The sequence below is a fragment of the Cheilinus undulatus genome, linkage group 5 (genome assembly GCF_018320785.1).
Source record: "Cheilinus undulatus linkage group 5, ASM1832078v1, whole genome shotgun sequence".
NCBI classification, from domain to species: Eukaryota; Metazoa; Chordata; class Actinopteri; order Labriformes; family Labridae; genus Cheilinus; species Cheilinus undulatus.
In genome coordinates, this window is record NC_054869.1 from 15,283,299 (window position 1) to 15,306,726 (window position 23,428).

A 23,428-nucleotide genomic window follows, 5' to 3' on the forward strand; every position below is an offset into this window, starting at 1 on the left:
TTTCTTTACACCTAGAGCAAAGTTGTGTCATCTTCTATATCTTTTTCCATTTCTACACTTGGCATCAAGATCAATTTTAGTCCCAGCATGTAGGTTAAAGCTACCACGAGGAGATAATAGGTGGTTATAAAACAGACTAAACTTAGACACCTCTTTATGAGCCACAGAAGTAAATGTTTCCATCAGAAATAAGATAACGATTCCTTATGCCTCTTACCATGAGTGATTTCTGGCAGAGAGGGGAAGAACCTTTGTTTATGATTTCCACTGAAGAGATTTACTGTGAGAGACAAGGAGGCTTCCGAAAGGCAGAGGATCACTTTTTCCCACAGTTAATGACTGATACTTTCACAGGTTTAAACAAAGAGATAAGATGTTTTGCTTTGTGCTCTGGGGACTCCAAAGCATTAAACAAATGCACAGATTCCTATGATCACCTCAGGTTGAGCATACAGTATGTAATGCCTCTGTGGGTTAGCCTGTCAGAGACAGAGGAGAACATCTGACACTGCTGTTACCTGGTTATATAGCAACAAGAGCAGAGCTTCCTATCAGCTCGCTTCTCTCATCATAGCTTCATAGTGAGCCTTTTAACCTGGAGTCAAGTGGCAGAATTTAAGTGTGCAAGTACATTTAAATCCAGAAAGACTTAACACAAGTTTAACTGTGATTTATTTTCCGAGTTTGAAAATGTCTGAAATTGTAAATACGTTTGGTGAATAGACTCAATCGTGATGTCTTTATGAACCTGAAGTGAGTGGTAGTGAGTCAGACAGCAGGATAGGATATCCCCTATGAAATTGAGAAACTGGTGGTGGTGATGGAAGGAGTAGGAGAAAGGCACAGAGGAGCTGGACCTGCACAATGATGGGATATAATGGAGGTGGCTGGGGTGGAGGAGGGTTGCAGCAGTCGCACTGAAACAACAGACTGACAACAGAGGAGAGGAGGTTTTCAAATATGACAGCAGCAGGACGATTCGATTGAGAGGTCGTGGCAGAATGGGACTGCTTAAGTGAATAGAAGGCCATACCAGCTGATTACCAGAGCAGGGAAAAGGAGACACATGAAAGAGTGATTATCAGTGAAAGGAAAATGAAATAGTCTTCCTGCTTGAACTCACGCACCATAAGACAGTCTACAACACATGTGGGACTTAATTACAAGTATACTCACACATGCAGACACCACTTTAGTGCTGGTCTTTACAGACATGCTCAGCATGCCACATTTGAAGACAGGCCTTCAAGTATGTTGATGAATATATTTGATTTTATTTCAGATTTGCTTTGTCAATATAAAATCATCTTCCCATGTCAACAAAGCCCTTCTGAATTTGAATACATGGTTAGATATATTTAAAGTTAATTGATAGTCTCCATAAATGGGTGATAGTATTCACTGGGTCAGAGATCAATTCCAGCTATTATATCTAAAACTACATCTTCTTATTGATTGCCATAATTCCTGTAGTCTTAGTAATAGGTCTGTTACCTTTAGTTGTCCGTGCAAGCTATTTTTAGATCTGCTCTCTGCTCTGCTCTGAATGGTTTAATTACTGACCAATAAAACACAGTCTCACTTCATGAATGAATTTCACATATTTGAGGGAGAAAAGCTGTTAAAAAGTGCCAACTTTGTCCTAGCTTGTGGTACAAACTATTTAGAAGGATTCTTGGATCACGCCCGTATTGTGCGAAATACATCCATAACACAAAGCAGTGGTTTACTGTTTAGCAAATGCACCTTTCAGACTGCCGTTTGTATTGAAAAGACTTTAATTCAGTGATCATCAACTGAGGGCCCGGGGGCCACATCAGGCCCCCCACAACTTCCCATCCGGCCCTCAGAAAATGATTAAATTCAGATAATTTAAGAGGGATATAATGCAATATATATTTTTTAAGAATTATCTTGGGCTGTTCATGCCTTTATTCTATAGAGGAGGACAGTGAACAGAGTCAGAAACAGGAGAGAGAGTGGGGAGAGACATGCAGTAAAGGACCACAGGCTGGATTCAAACCCGGGTCGCCCACGTACATGGGTAGCACCTTAGACCGCTAGGCAATCTGTGCGCCCTGCAATATTTTTTTAAGATATATTTTTGTTTTTTTAAGCCTTTATTGATAGAGGAGGACTGTAGCTGGTATGGTAAACATTTACATAACAGTCTTATCTTGATTAAAGCTGTGGTTTTTCACAGCTATTTTCCATGCAAGTCTCTTTGTGGGTGCAGTTTCCTTTTCTGGGAAATCTACCCTGAAGATGTGTTTCCTCTGTGTTTCTGGCCAATCATGACATATTGTTGTAGTATCAAACTCAGTAATGGGCATCATGAGGGGTCCAGAAATATGTAGTTAAATGTTTCAGTCAGCCCATTGTAGCTGTCTGCAGTGTAGGTGACAGAGGCTGAACTCAAAAAGGCTAAAAGTTCCATTAAAGGGCATAATATTTTTACAAGACTATGTTAATCAGACCAAAATATGGATTTTATTGTAGTTAATTTCAATGTTCGTCTGTTAAGAAATCTGGCCCTTGTGCAAATAGAGTTGATGACCTCTGCTTTATATGAAAAACATAGGCAATGATAGTTGGTGGAGAATGGCGGCCCATATTACAATGCTTGGGCTGGGCCTCACTGCTATAGGAAGACAAACAGAAGTGTTTAGACTGGTTTTTGGCTGCAGAGATTACAGGCTTTAGAATTTAAGGAAGAGGAGAAGCTCTACTTCTTTAAAATAGTTTCTACTGGTCATTGCCTGAAAGATAAAGGTTAAAAATAAAAACCAGGACATTGCAGAAGTAGCTAATTCCACTAGAAATGAGTAAAACAAACGGTCTGCTATTTCTCAAGCTTAACGTCTGAGTCACAGGGAGTTGTCGTATAATTTCTGTTCCTTTCCGCCTTCCCAACAGACTTTTATATCCTTATTTTAATGATATTTTCTCATACATTTACTGTATTTTATCAGCACTTTCTTTGACTGTCCTACACTCTCTGGCAAAGCACAGATCTTGTGATAAAATACTGTAGAATCATGAAGCGATCCACATTTCCTCCACTTGTTTTTGATGTGTTGAAAAAGGGGATGCCCTGTTCCCCCATCTGTTGCGGATAGAGTGTGACATTTCAAAATGATTAACATTTAAATGTCAAAATAACCAAATATCTACAGACTGCCCAAAACTCAAAGGGACTTTTTTGGGGTTTGAAAGATAAAAACAAGCTCTTGCTTTGCATTTTTTTTCCTTTCAAATTATGATTCTGGAGATGATCAACAACGCTCACTGCAAAAATGGAAGAATTGTGACACTAAAACAGAGAAAAACATTCTTTGACCATAATAACTCATCTGATTTCCTTTAACAGAAGACAACGTGAGGAAAAGTTCAAGAATGGAAATAAAAGTAGTGGGTATTTTATGATAACATGCTCCTAGTTCATCATACCTGAAGTTTCTGAGGGTGATATTGTTGAACTAGATTTGACATGGCATGTTTTGCAGATGTCTTGTGAAGTATTGTGTCTCCTGCAGCAGACGGTGATGAGAAAAAACAAACGTTAAGACTGAGAAAATCCCCAGCGATTCATCTCAGACTTTCACTGACACAAACACTCAAGGCTGAGGTTGAAGTGAGGGCAGCGAGGTGTAAATGAGAGCACAGAGGAGAAAATATTGTGAATCCTTCATACTAAAGGTTTCCTGTGTGAAGTGACTCACTTTCTTTGGAACAATCTGCAAACATGTGATAAGATTCCAGTCACAGTAGGAAACTGCCTTTAACTGTGCACTAAATCTGGTATAGATAAAAACAACAGAAGTGAAGAGCTTTATTGTTCAAGCGATCAAAAATACAGCAAAGTAGAGGAGTGGAAAACGATGGCAGAGGGCTTCATCTTCAGCAGTGGGTGTTGATATTCTCAGCTTAATGGTTTCTCAATGCTGCATGTGTGGGAGGAAATTTTGGGGTTGATTAGCTGGCTGATTCATTTAGAGACAGACGAATATTAAACTACATTAAAAGACAATATTGTGTAAAATTTGAAGCAGGATGATATTCAGGATTTTAGAAATAACCAGAGGTGGAAAAAGTAAACGACTCGTGTACTCAAGTAAAAGTTACTCTGGTTAGCAATCATGGTCTGTAAATCTACTCAAAGTATTTAAAGTTTACTGTAAGTACTGAGTAGTTACTGAGGAAATGTAAAATGGTACATTGGTAAAATATGATCTTTCCTCATTGTTAAGAACAACCAGAGAGTAGATCTCCAACCAGGTTGTTCAAGTAAAGTCACACCTCTAAAGTCATATACACAGCAAAAAGGACGACGCTGATTACACTTACATGGTGTTAAATTCAACACTTTAAAACTGTCTGCATTAGTCCACACTACATATAGTTAAACTACACTTTTGAAAGAAATATTTTTCAATATGACAGAGTGGCAGGAACTCTTGAAAATCTATGACAAGGTGTGTCTCCTCTGGTAAGAATAAAGCAGGCAATCAACCTCATAGTGAGGCATACTGATGAACAACATGCATACGCTGGGCTGTTTTCAGTGGATCTCTTATTGGTTTCAGGAGAAATCAAAAATAAATCAATAACAAAAAAGGCAAAATATCTCTGATATTAAAGTCTTAGACAGACATCTATCCATGTACTTTATTTAGCAGGAAAACTAATAAATTCTGATTGTTTTTTGAGATTTTCACTTATTTATCTTGGATGGAAATATTTTCAAAATAGTTTTCATATGATAATTAGTAGATATCTTGTCACATTTCAAAACAAACGACCAAAATGTGTTATGATGGTAAAACAGTGAAATTAAATGTTTGCATGCATGTCCTCCCGGTGTTAGCCAGTCTCTTTGTTTAGCCTTTTGTTGTGTTCCTTCCAAATTTTCACATATTTTCCAAAACAGGGAGGGAGGTCAGACTTGTATGATGTATGGTAAAAAGAGTCATAACCAGAAAAAACTAAGGCACACTGTGTTGAAAAAGTTAAAAAGCCTTTAATAAATGGGCTAAAGCGCCTACACGTCTCAACTCACAAAGTCTTTATCAGGGCATTAAAAAAAAAGGGACTGTCCACAGACTTTCAAGGCTGTGGCAGCTGCCTTGCAATCAGTCAACTGCTTCTCAGGTGCAGTGAAAAAAGTGGGTGTGTACTCTTAATTGGTGCACTCCAACAAAGCAAACTCAGAGCAAGAACAATAGTTATACAATCAGAAGTTACAAAAAATAGACATCAAAAACAATAAACATGATCATAAAGGAAAAGCAAAAAGTCAAAAACATGACAAAGAACATAAAGATAATGAGCCCAGTGGCTTTTTTATCAACAGTTTTTCACATATTTTGTTGAATTAATTTATCAAGAGTCAGAAATTTGGGTCCCTACTTCACATTACAGTAGGAGGTGGGTCCTAATACACTATTGTAATAATGCATAGTTTAGACCTTTTGTCAAGAACAAGTGTATATGGGCTTATTATAGTGGGACTTTGTAAATGAAAACATCTAAAATTGATGTTTACTTTTCCAAGTGGGTCCTAGGGGGGCTTAGCTTTTCTTAAACAGAAGTAGAGGTGGCCTAAAGAAAAAGGTTGGGTTGGGCTCTGACTTTAGGAAACCAAAAGTTACTGGTGGGAACTCCAACTCAGAGCATAACTCCACTCATGGTGCAGGTGTGTCTCATATTTGCACCATGAGTGCAGAAAACAAAAACAGACCACCAGAAACATGAGGAAAAAAACCCCGGGGACGTGATGTGGAATCAAGCTCTGATTATGCGCTACTGTGTAGTCAACAGAAGTCAAAAAGAGTATTTTACTAAAGGACAACCACAGTTCCTCTGGTTAAAACTTACATCAAAAAAGTGCCAGTACCTAAAAAAAGTATTCAGTCACAGTAATTTGAGTAAATGTAACTAGTTACTTTCCACAGCGAGAAATAACAGTCATATCTTGGTTCAGAAACATCTGTAGACCAACCTCAGCTCATTTTCAGTGCCAAACATATGCATGCGTTACTCCGTCATATTCCTCAGACTCAGCTTTCACATCCCTCCTCCCCAAGACCACTGTTTCTAAGTTCCTTCTTTGTCTAAATACAGGAGCCACCAAGGGCTCCTTCCTGAGAGTGACTGAGAGAAGGTCCCCCTGCCCAGAGTCTCACCCACCCTGGTTTCCTCCTTAGTACCAACATAAGCACACACCAGTGGGACATGCTGCCCCGTTTGCTCAGTTGGCTCTCTGGACTCCCTCCTAACTCTGATTGCAGCACACCATAGTGGGATCAGCACTCAAGAATAGAGGAGGGGTATTTAGAGGAGCACGGACAGACTGGTACACACTCCTGGACCCCACGCATTAACAGGGATTACATCTAGTTTGAGCGTACAAAGTGGTAATCCTTAATGCGATGTATTGATGCACCTCAACGTGCAATGAAAACAGTTTGACATCCTAGAGCTCAGATTGCATACAACCAGCTCACACCAATTCATCATCCCTTTCACACACATTTGACTCCAACAGTACATTTGACTGTTATCTGCCTTCATCCCTCTCCCATAATCCCTCATGACTGACCCCTTTATCCTGTAACCCTTAACTTTATCCGTTCATCCATCCTTCTCTAGTCAATGATAACAATAAACCATCTAAATATACTTTTTTATTTTGCATTGTCTTTTTACAACCCTGATTCCAAAAAAGTTGGGTTGCTGAGTTAAAAGTAAAAACAGAATGCAATGATTCACAAATCTCATAAACCCAAATTTTATTCACAACAGAACGTAAACAACATATCAGATGTTGAAAATGAGGCATTTTATCAGTTCATGAAAAATATTAGCGCATCTTGAATTTGATGGCAGAGACAAAATCAAAAAATGTGATTCAGAGCCACGGCTCTAAATCACATTTATCTTTAATAAACTCATCTCCAAGCCCAAACCAGACATTTGAATGACTATGGACTATAAAGGAATTTGAATGAAGTTTTAGTTTCAACACCCACTGTTTTACAGAAAGGGACTTTTGAAGCTCCTCTCAGCCCAGCTTTCAGCCAACAGGGAAAGAGCTGGAGCAGAGGCAGCTCTAATCCTGCACTTTCCACAACGCCCTTGTCTGCAGGGTGTGTCTGCACCACGGTTTTACTCAGACCAATGGAGCGTCGATTTGCCCTCTAGATTAATTTCTGAAGCAGAGTGCAGCTCAGAGCAGGGATGATGAGATCACAAGTTCACAGCATGTTTCTTTGCCTGTATAGGCTTGATGTGCTCTTCATTTGCCTCCCATTTTGATCTGATGTTGATATAGTGATGAGCAGACTGTGCCTGGTATTTTATTTTGAAAATCAACCAGACGCCCTGTGCGCTCCAGTAGGAGTCTTCCTGTTTAGGTCATTCTGCTCTGTGCAGATTGATGCGTGTTGGCTGTCTCTGTAGAAATAGACTGCATATCTGGAGCAGAGCAAAGGTGCTTCTGGTGGGCACTACAAATGGTTCATGGTGCATGCTGTGGAAGACTGACTAGAGAGGGAGACATTTACCCCTCACAGGATGCACATTGTGCAGAAATTGAGAACTAGATTCTTGTGACAGGGAATAACAGAAAAAAAATATAATATAAATAAACAATGAATATCACGTCAATCACATCCATGTTCATTATCTCACATTTATGATAATGAAAAAGCCAACAGCAGCTCACATCTTGGCTTTTATATTACAAACTGATGAGTTTGGTGAAGTTGAGGCCAGTAGACTTGCAGGTTTGTCTATCTACCCAAGTTTTTGTTAAACAACCTATAATTTTCAGTATGCACAACTGATTTTTTGCCATTCACAGAACAACGAATTAGTTGAAGGATGTGGGAGAGTCAAATCAGATATTTCATGTGAAAATGAAACCTATGCATTAGAGGTGAATTCCCCTGCTGTTCACTCATTCCAGGAAACTCTCTGAAGAAAGCAGACCGCATGTATGTAAGCGCCTGTGTTCTTGTTAGACCTCTGAAAATCCCTGAAATCTTTTTGTGTTATTATCGAAATCTTACAACAGATGACACGACACCAGAGCTTCTTTATTCTTTTTATTATGAAGAATGTGCATAACAATAGACTCTGGAAAAAAAGGAAAAAAAACATGAAATGCAGTGGATACATGATGCCCTTTTTATCTTTAAATCCACGATCGATTTTCCTTTCATCCACTGAGCTAAAAGCTTAAAAGAGCGAATTTTGTTCCTTAATAAAACCGTTGAAGTTGCATAAATCTGGCTGTCAAATGAATGTCACCACTCACTGCACTCATCTCCCTGCTTTATGGCACCATATACCGCACACTTTTGTTATGCACTCAAATAACCTCAGACCAGTGAGATCAAAAAAGAACTCTTGTGAAATGTTAGATATGTTGAAATAATCTGTTGATAAAGAAACGGAAATGTAGAGAAGTTTAAATAATCACAGTTACTGGGAACTTAACTGTTTGATGCATTCCTGCTAAAGTTGGCCACTCAGAGCACAGCAAACTTTTTTTAATATTCACTTAAACCACAGTCAGATCAGTACTAAAACATGGTTTGAAATCACACAGGATGTAGGTTCAATCACATTTAAAAAACTTATAATAATAATTCAGTCTGCCGGTAAAGAAAGGCAAAAACAAGGCAAAGGATTATACTGTAGCTGGTACCACCATCTTTGATTTTTTTTTTCCTCCTGAAATGTACAGGAACATTTGCTACGAGTAAAAAATAAAATTTACCTGAAATAGAACTGAAGTCACTTTGTAAGGAATGCTAAATAGAAGTGCCATCACGATTTCATTAAGACGTAACAAAAGGCTGATATCGTACTGCATCACATTTAAAGGTAAAGAGATGTACGCTTTGGGGGGAATGAGGGCGAGTTTTGGTCTGCCTAGGGGTCTTCACAAATCCCTAAACTATGCCATCAGCTGCTCACAACATCAACAATTTAATAGAATCACTTTGTTGAAATGAAGGAAGATTTCTGAATGTTTCTGGCCCACGATTACCGTCCGATCATTGGTCCATGATGTCAAGGATCATTTTCTCTGCTTCAGCCGGAGCAGCTCACTGGTGTGTGAGGACTTCCTGCTGTGTGTTGTTTTACTGCAGAGATACTCTGCCAGGGCTGCCGCTGTGATAATCTGGGGTTGTGGTGGAGGGGGTTGGTGGGCCTCGCATGGCTAGATGAGCTCCACGTAATTAGCTGGGAACATTCCAAAGCTACCGTCTGGTCCGTAGCCTCGCCACCAGCCCTCGTCGATCATCTCGATCCCGGTGATGAGTTCATCCGGATCAAAGGAGATCTCTGTGTCGTCAGCTGAGGAGGGAGAGCACTGAACTGTCACTACATGATAAATATAACATACATCATTACATACATCACTTTTTCAAATGTTCTTAAAGCAAATTTCAACCAAAATTCTTAATCTCATTAATTTAATTTTAGTTTAACTCATGTTCTACTAGGTATAGAGTTTTTATGTTGGGTTCCTCTTAAGCTCATCACACAGTGAAATTCCATAAAAGAGGCCCATCACCTCCCTGTTACTACATCTAAATACAGGCATTCTGATTTTTTGCTTTTTGCATGTGTTACACTTTGCAGCAAGGCATCGCAGGCATGTAAACATCCTGCTTTAGCTGGTAATGTGTAAAGGGCTTTAAATAATCAATGACCTTGTTTTGACTTAGCTTCACAAGGATTAACACCTGTTTTGAGCATTCATATACTAAATGGCAATCCTTAATACTTTGTGTGGATGCACCTCAATTTGTACTGAAGACACTTTGATATCTGGTAGCTCAGACTGCACTCATAGGTGGCCTGGGATGCTTTCATTCATACTGGTTTGGTTGTGTAGCTGCTGCAGGTGCAGGCAGGCATTACAGACCACCCCATTAGCTGACGTAACCTGTGGTAGTTCATCAGTAAACAAAGACATGGCTTTATCTATGCCCGTCTAGCCTTGCTCATCATGATGGGAATCTCCAGCTCACTGTGTGGCTCGGATCATTTGGCTCAGCCCAGTGCCAGTCTTTCAGTTCCCAAACAGCTCTTCATTTTGGTTTATTACTTTACTAAACAACAACAAAAATGAAAATAACTAAACAAAGCTGGCTCCCATCATTCACATAAAAGTGCTGGCTGTTAGAACCAGACCAGTTGACACATTACTACTGGCTCATGTGTTGCCTTGAATTGAGGTGTCATTTCAATCTAACCAGTAACCCAGTAGTTACTGTACGGGAAGTTCCACCCACATTCATAGTTAGAGTAGACGCCCCAGGAATAAGGTGGTATCCACCTCATTTACAGCTCACAATACAAAAAGTGTGAACATGTAATTACAAAAATATATCAATATTTACAAATTCAAGTTGAATTCCTATTGAAACAACTGTCATTCATAGTGAGCATCTATCATTAACTGCTGTACTAGAATACATGTATTTAGTGTACTTCCGCTTTAGCACCGTAAGTTTCGCCCACATTCAGATTTACAGTAGCGGCCCCAGGAATAAGGTGGATACTTCAAACTTAAATCACCTGAATTACTGCCTCTTTACTGGTTGTATTTTTATTCTGCAGTTGTACAGCTACACATTTAAAAGTACAAAACAAATCAAGTTACCGATACTTTTACCCTGAAAACATTTAAAAGTCAGGGCTTCTTAAAGAGTAGGATGACAGTGAGGTTATCATTTCTCTTGAATCTGTACTTGAATGCATTTTTATGAATTCCTAAACAAGGGTAGTTCAAGCTTAAATAAGGTGAAATTACTCTTTTATTCTCTCAGCAGTGACTGGACTAACTTTACCGAACTCACCGGCCTGGTAGTCGTATAAAGCTCGAGCACAAATGCCTCTGTCTGCTGTCTCCTCCAGAGTCACCTCATAATTATTCTCCTCCACCTGGCAGAGAAATGGTGTCATGTTGTATTTCAGGATAATTTTGTGACAAAACAAAACAGTGATGGATTTTCCTTATAAAAGTTTGAAACAACCACCTGGGCGGGCTCTTCGTACGCCGCCTCTTGGACGTAGGAGTTTGCAGCTGGTGCCTCATCTGAAAAGAGAGATTCCCATCACAGTGAGTACACTGAGCTGTTCCTTATTTACCAGCAGGGGGCAGCAGCTGCTCCTGACAGCACAGCTTGGCTGGGGGAGATAAAATGTGCTTTGACAGCATTTTATAAGAAGCAGATGAGGAAGCAGATGCTTAAAGGGTTAAAACTGAGGCTGGTACTGTGTGAAATGAGCCCCACCTTTAGGCTCCTCCTGGGGGGTGGCCTCCTGCTCGTCATACTCACACCTGGACTGTCCATCATCCACATCAGGCTCTTATCACCCAAAACACAAGCACAGACATGCATGGAGACAACAAGTACACGCAGGCGGAAAAACCACCACCAACAGCATTCTTTATCAGTAACTCAATAATAATGGTGAAGTTTCACTGGAAACAGAAAATACACTCAATGGAAGCATGACTTATTGTTAAAATAAGTATGGAGATGGTGACAATGCAGAAACAACAACAGAAATGAAGCATGCAGATCAGAGTTAAGTATGACACTGTCACCCAAACTTTGTGCACAAGTGTGTGTCTGTGTGTGTTTACGCTCACACCTGTGGCACGGACAGGAGAGGCGGAGCCTGCTGGCACAGGAGAAGCTTGGCGTTGCTGAGGTGAGCTGGCTCGCTCAGACTCATACACTGGCTTAGACAGAAAAGGGCTTTGCAGACGCCCTGAGCAGACACACATGGAACCCCGGAAACATGCCGTTTAAGAAAGGAGGAACAAATGGACGAGAAAGAGAGAGAAAACACAGAGCAGACGGGTTGAGCAGAACCAGAGAAGACAACATGATGGGAGACAACATTTAGTATGAGAATGACACCAATGGACAGTCTGATGGAAGTTAAAGCTTCGGATAAGACTGTGTTTACCGCACCTACCACTACATGAGAGAGGAGGCTGATAGAGCCTTGCAGTGATGCAGAGAGGGCAGTTAGAGTTTCAATATAGAGGGCTCACAGTGAGTGCAAGGGGTGATACCTGGCTGAGGGCTTGCTGGTGCAGCAGGGGGGACGTCTGAGTCGCTAGGAATGATTCCCCTCTCTCGCTGCTTGAACATCTCTCTGGGGTTCACAGCACGCTGAGAGATGAGAGAAGCTGCCTCCTGCAGAAAAAGAAAGTGAACAACATGCACAATTAAAAAATGCAGGCTATAAATAATAAAGAGGCTTTGAGAAGCACTACAGAGCAGAGAAGTGTGTGATATCTGAATGATCACAGAGGAAGGAGAGAGATCATGCAGCAAGACGAGGAGACGGCGGTGTTAGGACAAAGAAAAAGAAGAGTTTGTTTGTCTTTTTGGATAGACATGAAGAAGGAGAGCTGTATTCCCAGAAGAGAGGTCTTTCACAAACTCACATTGGCTTTTTCCACAGATTCACCTCTCTTGACTGCTTTCCTCTGGGCTGGTTCGTTCTCCTCCTGCTCCTCCTGATGATGTCAGTATAAATGTTTGATCTGCTCATATTAGCTACCTTACTGACTTCAGTGTGCCCTAGCTAAAGTTATTTAACATTCAACATTAACAGTGAACAGTATGATTTCACTTCAACTCATGTCAGTATCTGTTCTCTGTTTCTGTGAGATTTCACAAAACTCCATAAACTTAAAGTGTGAGGGGATGGGACAGAGTGACACTCACCCAGCGCTGTTTCTCCTGCTCTGTACTCACAGACTCCTGCTGCTGTTGGTACTTCCTGTTAAAAAATATCATTTAAAGGACCTTTTATTCAATTTGATTGCAAGATGTTTAAAAATGTTGAACTATTATGTCAGTCTGACTGAAACACACTAAGCTGGATGTGTGAAAGTCAAACTATGGTACACAGGCTATGCTGTTGGGCAGGGCGTCCAAACGTTTTTTTTTTACTTGTCATATGACCAAATATCTGGTCAGCTTCTACTAGATCTTACTGTGGTCAGGATGAGAACAACCTTCTATGCAGCAGTCAGAGGAGATACTGACAGCTCATCTTCACATTCAGACACGAAACAAGAGCAAACTGAACACAGCTGCCAAACTTTGTAGGAGTGCTGGAGCTTGAGGATGATTAGCATAATATGCCTTTGCTCATCAAGGTGTTATGAAACAAGGTATTACTTTGGATGTTGATATGTTAACCATTTGTAGTCTCAATTTAGACATGAGAAAAAAAACGTCATCAAATTCCTGTCAAAATGTGAAACACCAGTTTGATTGATAATACGGTCCATATTTAATTATTTTTGGTGATGCTAAGGGCCAATTAGGAAATCGACCATGGGCTGCAGTCACCCCCTGGGCTGTAGTTTGGACACTCCAGCTGTTGGAGGTTGATTTATTCAAATTGGCCTAGATGATCTGCACATGCTCCACAGTTCCTGCACAGGGCTTTGACCCAGAAACTGAACAGGATAAATATGAAGCAAAATAACAGGGGAAAAAAAACAAGATGATGGTATTAATGTGGTGAGTGCTACATCAAGATCCATGCATTCTGGCATATGACCAGTTTACTCGCTAACTTGTCTGTCGATAATTCGTGATGCAGCAGAAAGATCTGATAATCACAAGCTAAAATAGACCTTAATTTATGTTTTTTGCCTCAACCTTAAATTTAAAGTGAAGCACACTGAGCTTACCTTTGATGAATTGTACTCTACGAATAAAACTGCTATTGCTATTACTTGCAGCAATAAATCAATTCTTCTATGTAGTCCAATTAAATGGTCTATTGATCCAGCACCATTGCTTGACTTGTGTTCAATAAACTGACTACTGTAGCTGATTAAGGGTTTCAATCAGTCTGCTTTTCCTTCAGCTGATACCTACTTTTGTTGCTCGATTTGACAGGCCCTCTCCTTGTCCCTTTTGTCTCTCTGTGCTGCCTCTTTTGCCTCCCGGTCTTTCCTCTCTTTCTCCAGCCGCTGGCGCTCCTCGTCTGCCTTACGCCTTTCCTCCTGGCGACGCTTCTCCTCTTCTTTCTGAAACCCACAGACAAACCATCAAGGTTGATGTTACATAGGAAGTTACTTATGAAGAAATACTGTCATAAAAATTCTCTTTTCCCCCCACAGTAGTTAAATGTAGAAAACTGCAATGCAATGAGCACAAACTTCCCATCTGAATCATGACAGGTATGATGATGAGCCAAGAGTGCAAACAGGACAAATATAAATACCTTCGCTGACACTCACTAAACTGCCTACTTTTTCTTTTTACACAGCGTTTTAAGGGCAAGGGCAATATGTGTCAGATGTTTAAAAAGTGCTAGTCTTAGCAAAATTGCAGTGAGTTCTTGCAAAACTAAACTTCACAAATGTGAATTTTCCAACAATGTTTGAAATATTAAGATGAATTTAGCAAACACTAAGTAGTTGAGGGTCCCACCTCTGCCTGAGCCCAGAAGGTATCTTTGTTGGTCTTTCTGATTTCAGACATGGCGTTGGTCTTCTGGTACACTGAGCCCTACAAGGCAGAAGAGGCACATTGGTATGAACATTTCACACATAAAAAAAAAAAATTACAGACAGATTATACAGCCAGTGTTTTCTGCATCTATTATCTTCACCCAATCTTATCTGGTTAAGGTATGATATGCAACTGTCAGATTAGGTGTCTTGTAGAATTACACTTTAGTAAAAGTATCTTAGACCAAAACAAACCATATTGTTTCCCCACCCCTCTCGTAGAGTTCTCACTTAGTGATCTGGAATTAGATATGTAGCCAAAAGTTGATATGAATCAAATTTCTTTGAAGTATCTTAGACCAATCTTTTCTTCAGTTGGCTGTCTGATGGTTCATCTTTAATTGCAGTAAAACTCCTCCATTGTGCAACTAAATGGCCCTAAACGTGCAGGTCTGCCACTCTTCCCCCATGAGGTGCCGGGCCTGAAGCCTAGTTTACACTTTGTTAAATGTAGGCCATAGTAAGTCGGCTTGTCTGTGCCACTCCAGACTACTCTGCCTTAACAATACTCAGCAGTGCTGTTTTTATGCCAGTTTCCAGTCCCACCGCTACATTTCCTGTTTGTTTGTGTACAGAAAACCATGGCAATCAATACGCACGTTATGTTGGAGTTGAAGCTAATAAATATCGAGGGGCAGTTGATTGTACTGCCATTATTGCAAAGAACAGGAAAGACATCAGAGGAGATGGAAAGTAGCTGTTGAATCAGCTAAGGCAGCGGACGGGGAATGTTCTGTTTGATGACTGAGACATACTCAGATGAGGAAATGCAAACCTGATATTGTTGGATGCTTGCACGTACATTTAACTAATTGTGTCGTCATCTGCAGCCTTTTATCTAACTATGAAGTAATGCTTGGCAATTAATCAAGTTTCAGTCTTAATCACAATTTGGGCATCTCACAATCATGAAAACAAGGGATTAAACAATTACTGTGCTACATGTAGTGTCAAGCTTGTTTTGCCTTCAGGTTTAATTATTTGCAGAGATGTGTGATATTATTTACAAATTGATTTTAGCCAATACTGATATTTTAATGTAAATTAGACCTAAAACTTCAGTGCTTATTTGTTTGTACTGCCATTACTTAGAACTGATTTAGGTAGATTGATGTCATGCAGATAATATAAGCATCCCTAATCATTTGATTGATGTTGAAGTGTTTGTTGTTATATTTTGGCCATAAAAGAATTTTCATTAATTTATTGTTATAAATGAATATATTATTATTTTACACATTTTTCCACCTTTATATTTTGATTTTTAGTATCTAACTTCAATAGATGCATGTGATGCAAATGTTGTAAGCTCAATGAGCAATTTTGCTTAATAACCATGATGTCGAAATCAATAATAATTCTTTGGATTATGATTTATGATCTAGACTTTACACACAATATGCCTGTAGACTCTGTCATTTCAATATGCAGTTACATTTTTAAGGAGATGCATGTTGGACTATGTGCATAAGCTTCTGTGAAGGTTCAAGGTAGGGCCGGGCGATATATTGAGTATATTCGGTGTATCGTGGCTTTTGCCACACACGATGTATAAAATGACTGCATCGCAAACAGCCGAGTATAAATTATGTGGAAGTTTTGAGCCGTCAGCGTGACTTTCTCGCTGGAGTTTCGCTTCTCCCATTGTCCCTGAGCGCATCTCTCACAGCAGAGAGCTCTCTCTCTACCCCGTCCATCCAGAAAACTCCTCCGCACATGCACGTTTTTGTATCAGCGGCGAGAGAAGCAAGGGAGAGGAAGGTAAACAGAGCAGCGTGGCCAGTTAGCGGTGAGTTAGCTGCGTTTTGAGATGGACAACAAGAAACAGCGCTGGATCTGCAGCATTGAGCAGTCGTTCAACTGTGAAAAGGAAGAGGTCGAACTTGCATGATATCTGTTAAAATATGCTGCAAGACGACTCCGAGATAACGGCGGCAGTAATACAACACGTCGCTAAAGACACGAGCCCAGTGTTGTTGAAAAGCCAGGATTTAAAAATTTTAACAAGACACTCCTCCCAGAATACGAGATTTGCCTGGCCGCGAGCATTTTGATGAAAACTCCCTGCCAGAGTCATACATGTCAGAGAGAAGACGGCTCAGCAGCAGACAAATGTGATTCACTTCTCCACAACTACGGAGGCTTATCTCAGTCTAACAGTTTAAAACACCGTCAATGAGGAGTTAAAATGTTCCCGCCTCCAGACAAGCTTCCCCCCCCCCGTGGTCGCAACGGAGAGCTTCTTTAATAAGATCTAAAGATGATCTCATGTTATGAACTTGTCAAAAAAATGGTCCAGCATTTATCAGCACTGATAACGGACTAATGTAATCACAGCTGTGATTGAATGGTGGACTAGACTGCAGGGTTTTGGCCTTTGGCTGCATGCAGGATTAGTGAGTTTTGTGTGGGTTTGCATTACCCTTAATGAAAAAAATAATTATTTTATAATCGACAATAGTAAACATAACACAGAAAACATTTCAGAACTTTCCATGCACTGTAAAAGACTGAGTATTTCATGATTTATGTATTTTTGACTTATAAGTAAAAGATTGAATGAAGTCCTTTTCAAAATAAAACTGCTAAACTTGAACCTAATATTGATTTTTACCCTTTCTGCAAACAGTTTTATTAAAAATCCAACAGAACAGTCTATTTTTATCACCAAACTAGTGTCATTTAGGGTCGAATTAAATACAGCTGCTGAGAGGCCATTTCAAAATATCGCAATATATATTGTGTATCAGGATATAGCAAAAATATATCAGGATATCAATTTTAGGCCATACTGCCCAGCCCTACTTCAAGGCTACATGAATGTACAGCATGTATAACAGCGCAGAAACGACACAGAAGCATAAATCAGGAGTAAATGTTGAAAGAGTGGAAGTTGGGGATGCCACAGAGTTTGTCAACTCTGACAACAAAATCCCTGCCTTTATGATGGGTTGTTGAAGGATGACCATGACAACCCAAAGAAAGAGAAATGTCACTGCCATTAGCTTAGCATTAAGCTAGCGTATCATTCATTGTAACAGTTGAAAAGATAAATACAGTCTAGTACAGTAAATGCATTATGCTTGTTTACACTCTTATTTCTAGGTTTAATCTGGCCCTGTCTGTATTCATATCTTCATCACATCGGTTGCAAAGAATGATCGTGTACCTCCATCTAGTCTGTCGACCAAGTCACTGCATAAATATTTGGCTCTGTGGTCTGACAAACTGGCCATCGTAACAGACAAAAAAAACTGTGTAGTCTGACCTCGGCTAAAGTGAAACATGAAGAAACTGAAGGAATCACCACCCTCGATGCGAACAAAGGGCTGAGAGCAACAAAACAAAGGGAGTTTGACATCACTCTCTCTTTTAAAAGCCATTACTCAACTATATATATAAATTAGATGGGAGGTGTTTGATATCTGCTAGATAGAGTTTTAAGTGTTATATCTTTGAATTATTTTGAAATAGTTTGAATTGTTTTAATACACCATTAGATAACACCCATAAAAAGAGCATGACTAACAAAAGGAAAGAAAAATAATGTGAGGCCATATTATATTAAATTAGGTCACTCTTGTTGGATTATCTTTCCCCATTTTCTTCTTGTTTTGAAAAGCTGTTTTAGAGAGAGAACCAAAGGCTTAATGGAAAGCCCATAACAAAGGCAAAAAACAAACATTTCAAATAAATCCATGTTTAAGGAGGAGATTAGCGCGCATAGTTAAGATCTAGCTCTCTGTTTATCTTTCTAGCATGAAGCACAAGCAAACACTCCTGCATACCACGGGGCCCTGAGGACCGCTGTCCTGGAAGCGGCTCGAGGCTTCTTTGTGGAAGCTGTAGTTCGCTCCTGAGGCTTTGGCCACCTTCTGCATGATCACGTCAGGCTCCACGTCCTCCTCTGCTCGGGCATTTATTGTGACATGGGCCCCCTAAAGAGCAAGAAATGAGAGCTCTTAAAATGCTCAGTGGAATGGGCTCATGCACAAACCACCCACTAGTTTGTTTGTATTTGCTGGTTTGGTGTGAATGACACCGACTAATCCTATAAAGCTGTTGCATTATTCCAAGAGTTTCTGCAGCTTTCTGTGTATTTTCTCCTTTGTGTTTCTGTTATTTTAAGCCATCATTTAAATTCAGTTCAGCCCACAAATGACCCCCTAGAAAGAAATACAAATGTGCATTTAAAGCAGACTGGAGAGTGAGTGTGGTTTCACCTTAAGAAAATTGGCCATGGAGCTGACATGATTTGCACAAATTCCTTTCCTGGCATCCTTCACTCCTTCTCCAGTCTGAAACACAAACAATTATTATACAAGTTAAAAGAACGGCAAAAAGCTAATAGGACAAACAAATGTGGATTAGATCAGCGTGGCACACACCCAGTTTATGAGGACATATTTAGGCAGACCAGAGTTTGGGTCCTGCACTCGGCAGAAAGCGTACATCACTTTTCCACTGTTCAGCTCCTCAACCAGCTCCTCCAATCCACCATCTGATACATGAACATGATGGAAAAAATTCACATGGTTTCTGTGGTTAGTTGTGTAACTGCAGACTCTTTTTTCCCCTTACAAATGATGGGGTGAGAAAGCAGAGGCAAGCGATCCTTTTGTGCTGATATTCCAGTCCTGCAGCTGTGTGCTGACAATGAAATTCCTGCACACATCTGATATTATCCTGTTCAGATTATAAAAACTTGACCATAAAATTAAACTCAAGTCACTTACCCCCCTTATCTGCCAGGCGGATATCATTACTGTTTCCCTCATAGGTGAATAAGGCCCTGTGGAAAACATTGGAGTCAGAGAATGTAAACAGCAGCTGAACAGATCCCTCAGACAGACAGAACAGGGTTTAATCCAGAGGGTTGCATACTCTATTTCACATAAAACAACACTGCAGGTTGAGTAAACAGATTTTAAGCAACCTGCACTCTTGAGCTCTACAGAATGAACTTTATATGATTGGTATAGGAGTGTAACTAAATAACCTTGTGCTTCACTTCAGTTAAAATACCATTTTAAATCAGATATGTCAGTAACTCCTGCAGGTTCTGTGCCCTTACATAACAAACCTGAATATTTCATAAGCTTTTCTTGAAATTTGAATGCAAATAAGGATTACTAGTCTTACACAATCTGAATCCTTTGTCAATACTGAGTCATTTCATACAAAGGTACATATCCTATCCGTTCGTTGGCTAATGTAAGACACAAATAATTAACTTCTTTAATCACGGACTAGTGAGAAAATCAGAGATGATCATTTGCTAAGTTTGCTTAAAATGTGCCAGATTTACTTAAGGAACAAAAGAAATACGTAACAATTAAAAGCCATATTTTAGATGCAAATATTTTTCTTATATTACTGTTCAAATCTTTCACTTTTAGAGAAGAAATTACAGATGCACTACTTGTGAAACTCAGGGCAGATATTGATGTCGAACATAACATTTTAGCAGATTGCTGATGCTGGTGTTTTTGTCATTAATTCTGTTGGTGTAGGACTCCCACAATGCCAACATGAAACCATCAAAATAGATCAGAGCTTGTCAAACTGGTCACTTCTCTGTCCAATAAGAGACTTTTTCTCTGTATCAGCAGTTTGGTGTAGTGAATGCCAGCATTAAATTGATACTACACAACAGATAACCATCAGCTACTGACAGCTGACGTTGAAGCACAGCGGTGGTGCATCCCTAAAAATACAAAAAATACAACACCTAAGCCTCTTCAATCAACAGGCAGAATTATTTTTTAATATTTGCAAAAGTAAAATGACTGGACTTTAGGTAAGACAAAGACACTAAGGTTGACAACTCTGGGCTCAAGGAGACTGTATTTTTCATATAAACTCAACTATTCAATCAATCAAGAATAATTTGCAGATTAAAGATTAAGAAAGTATACATGAAATTTAGGGGTGCCCCCAAATAACTCATGTACTACTTTGTGTGTGCATGAATAAATCATTCCAGTCATTTAAGGTGGGCTACCTCATTCTGCAGGGTCATAGGAGCAGCTGAGTCTTGGTTTGCTTCAAAATCTTTCTAGTTTCTCAGTAGCTCACAATGTCAGGTAAGACGGAGCATTATGAACAAGTTAAAGATGATCCCAAATATGTAGTGTCAACAGCTTTTGTCATCCTGCTCAACATGGCACATTTAAATAGGTGGGGCTCAAGAACAGAGTCCTCTCTATTGTAAATGAACATGTATGAAACTGTTATATCAATGTAAGTTCACCATAAGGCAGACTAATTGAGACAGATGGATCAAGTCCATTTGTAAAATAAATGTTTATTCCAAGTCTAGAAGACAAGAAGTTTGATTATATATGTTATATCTTTCATGCTGCAATCGAGAATAAGACAGCCCAATCCAACCAATCTAATTCAACCATTAATTTCTTGATTGGGAACACCCTTAATTATTTGATATGGTCTCAGATTGCAATCTGCCACTATTAATCTCACTTTTTAATGCTAACATGTAAGAATGGTTTGTTTTAAAACCATCTATTCCACAGGACATGTGTGAAGGAGAGGTATGAATTGGGGGTCAACTGATTAGCAGCTGACCAATTATTGATACGGAATTTGACCAGTTATTGGTATCAGTATTTTATTTAACAGATAACTGATAAAATTACTTAATCAAAAAGTGTGCTACTTTGGTTACACTGCACAGTGTGTCTCCCCCTTTATTTTCCCTTTTCACAGTCACAACAGATGTGCTGTGTACAACACAATTTGAGTGGCTAGATGTCACATGAGTAATAGCCAGTCAACACTCAAGCCTGGGTGTCACTGGCACAGTGAGCGTAAGGCCTCACTTCCTGTTTTCCTGATTCAAGTGTGTAGGTTTGTGCCATTTCTCATGCTGACAGAGCTATGGCTAAATTGTTTTGTTTTTCTGATCATGCAATTTCAATTTTACTTTTATCAGCCCAGAAAACCAATATTGGTCGGCCTTTAGCATGAATCAGTCAAAAATGGCAAGCAAACTTCAGCATACAGTCTGAACTGCACAAATTACGATATCTAGGTACAAAAACTTTACCAATCTGTAGTGCAATTTAGACAGCAAGTAGAAGTTTACCTGTGTGTGTGTTTTTTTTTTTTAGGTGTTTAAAAGCATGAAGTTGCCCAACAATAAGACTTCCGTTTTTAGCTGCTGTGGTATCAAACAGTTCTGAATAGATGTGGTTTGATCTTTAAAAATCCATAAGTTTAAAGATCTAGTAACATGAAATCGCTCTCCATGTTGCAGTCATTCTACATTGCTTCTTGAAATGCACATTTTAGACCACTGTGTGTTAATGCCCACAAAAATAAGAAACAGGTACATCAACTTGCTGATCAGGCGTGGGTTTAGTTCTAACTCTCACATCTAGGTAAGTGGAACTAAGTGATAATGAAACTTGTCGACAAATGATAACTTCTTTCTTCTATGTAACTGTCAATCCCTGTAAGCATCATTTCAAAATATGATGGTCAGTAGCAGTAGGTGGTATTGTAACTAGACGGTGGTGGCACGTAGTCATAAGAGAGGCTCTATTAATCTGACAGCGGGACCAGAAACTGAACTTCCTACACAATGTCTGCTTGGGATTAATTAAGACATGAATGTGGGTCATCATTAAACACTGCAGCTGTCATCAACAGGTTTCATGCTCATTTAAACACAAGCTCAGCCGCGTTCAGTAACACAAGGAGGAAGTTCCTGGGTTTGACTTTCACAAATTGGTCACATATAGCTCTGATATCTTATCAGGAAGTAGTTGAGCTAGCTAGGTTAGCTACGTATTCATCCAAACTCATTTCAGACAAGCTTTTTGACAACTCCCATCTTTAAAAAAGTGTTTTAATTAGGCAGTGTGCCCAGCTAATTATCATTGTTGGTAGCTGTTCAGTAATCTCGTCTATTACGCTATGACTATTGACACATGTGAAAAGGGAATTCCGTTGTAAACAAAGCCGACTTTAACTTACACTATCGTTAATTTACAAAGTAGCTACTGTGCTGAGTGTAATACAGTAGCACTATGTCAAAGGTTAAGTTTATCTATCGTTAGGTTAACGACAACTTACTTGACGAATGGTTCCATGCTAGCCAACACTGCAGCTAACATAACGGCTGCTACACTGAGCTAACCCTGCTATATTAGTGATGCTACTCACCAGTTGGTTTTGGATTTTTCATCTACCACTTCTTTGAATGCAGCTGTTAATGCAGGGCCATTTTTGCTGAGGTTGACTGCCATGGTTTTGCTGTGTACAGCTAGCCAGCTAGCTATCCGGGATGCGCCCTTCCTACTGGGAGGAGTGGCGATGATGCTGCCTTTCAGCTGTACAGGAAGCTAGTTTAGCTTGTAGATACATTTCTGTAGCGGCATCCCGCCTTACACACCGGGGTGCACCGGAGAAGTGGGGTTGATTTTATTTTAATTACTCTGGAAAATATTATCTAATTCTCCATGATATACCCAAAGATAAAAACGTAAAACTTGCAAAACTATTACTCTAAGAGGACATTATAACATAAAATCGCTGATAAAAGAGACGTTTTTCGGCACCGCAAAACCTCGCAGAAGATTTCAATAAATCAAACGCACCACTGAGTGCAGTGCTGCTGTACAATAAACCTTTTCATAATAGCGCTTTATTGAGCTTAGCTGTTGAACAACAATAACTCCATTACATGAACAGTAAATCTATAGTTTTTCAACAAATTCATATAATTATTGTTTTTATCACTTTGAGCACCCACAGCACTGCTTTTTCCAGCTCTGAAGTCAATTCTAACGGCGTCATGAAAAATACGGTCATTTTCATCAA

General features: G+C 39.6%; 1 protein-coding gene across 3 annotated transcripts; it reads right to left on the reverse strand.

The window, feature by feature from the left end:
- Positions 1–8,095: 8,095 nt before the first annotated feature.
- dbnlb (drebrin-like b) lies at positions 8,096–22,932 on the reverse strand. Of its 3 annotated transcripts, XM_041788216.1 has the most exons (15): positions 22,772–22,932; positions 19,318–19,373; positions 18,970–19,082; positions 18,805–18,879; positions 18,370–18,519; positions 14,502–14,579; positions 13,944–14,095; positions 12,774–12,828; positions 12,491–12,562; positions 12,113–12,236; positions 11,683–11,802; positions 11,319–11,393; positions 11,061–11,119; positions 10,881–10,965; positions 8,096–9,369 (listed from the first exon to the last, which is right to left on the reverse strand). In XM_041788216.1, exons 1-15 carry the CDS (start codon positions 22,852–22,854, stop codon positions 9,233–9,235), a joined length of 1,434 nt encoding a protein of 477 aa, XP_041644150.1. In that variant the 5' UTR covers positions 22,855–22,932; the 3' UTR covers positions 8,096–9,232. The 3 variants fall into 3 exon arrangements, with proteins under 3 accessions (XP_041644150.1, XP_041644151.1, XP_041644153.1); XM_041788217.1 differs by lacking the exon at positions 11,683–11,802; XM_041788219.1 differs by lacking the exons at positions 11,319–11,393; positions 11,683–11,802.
- Positions 22,933–23,428: the final 496 nt, after the last annotated feature.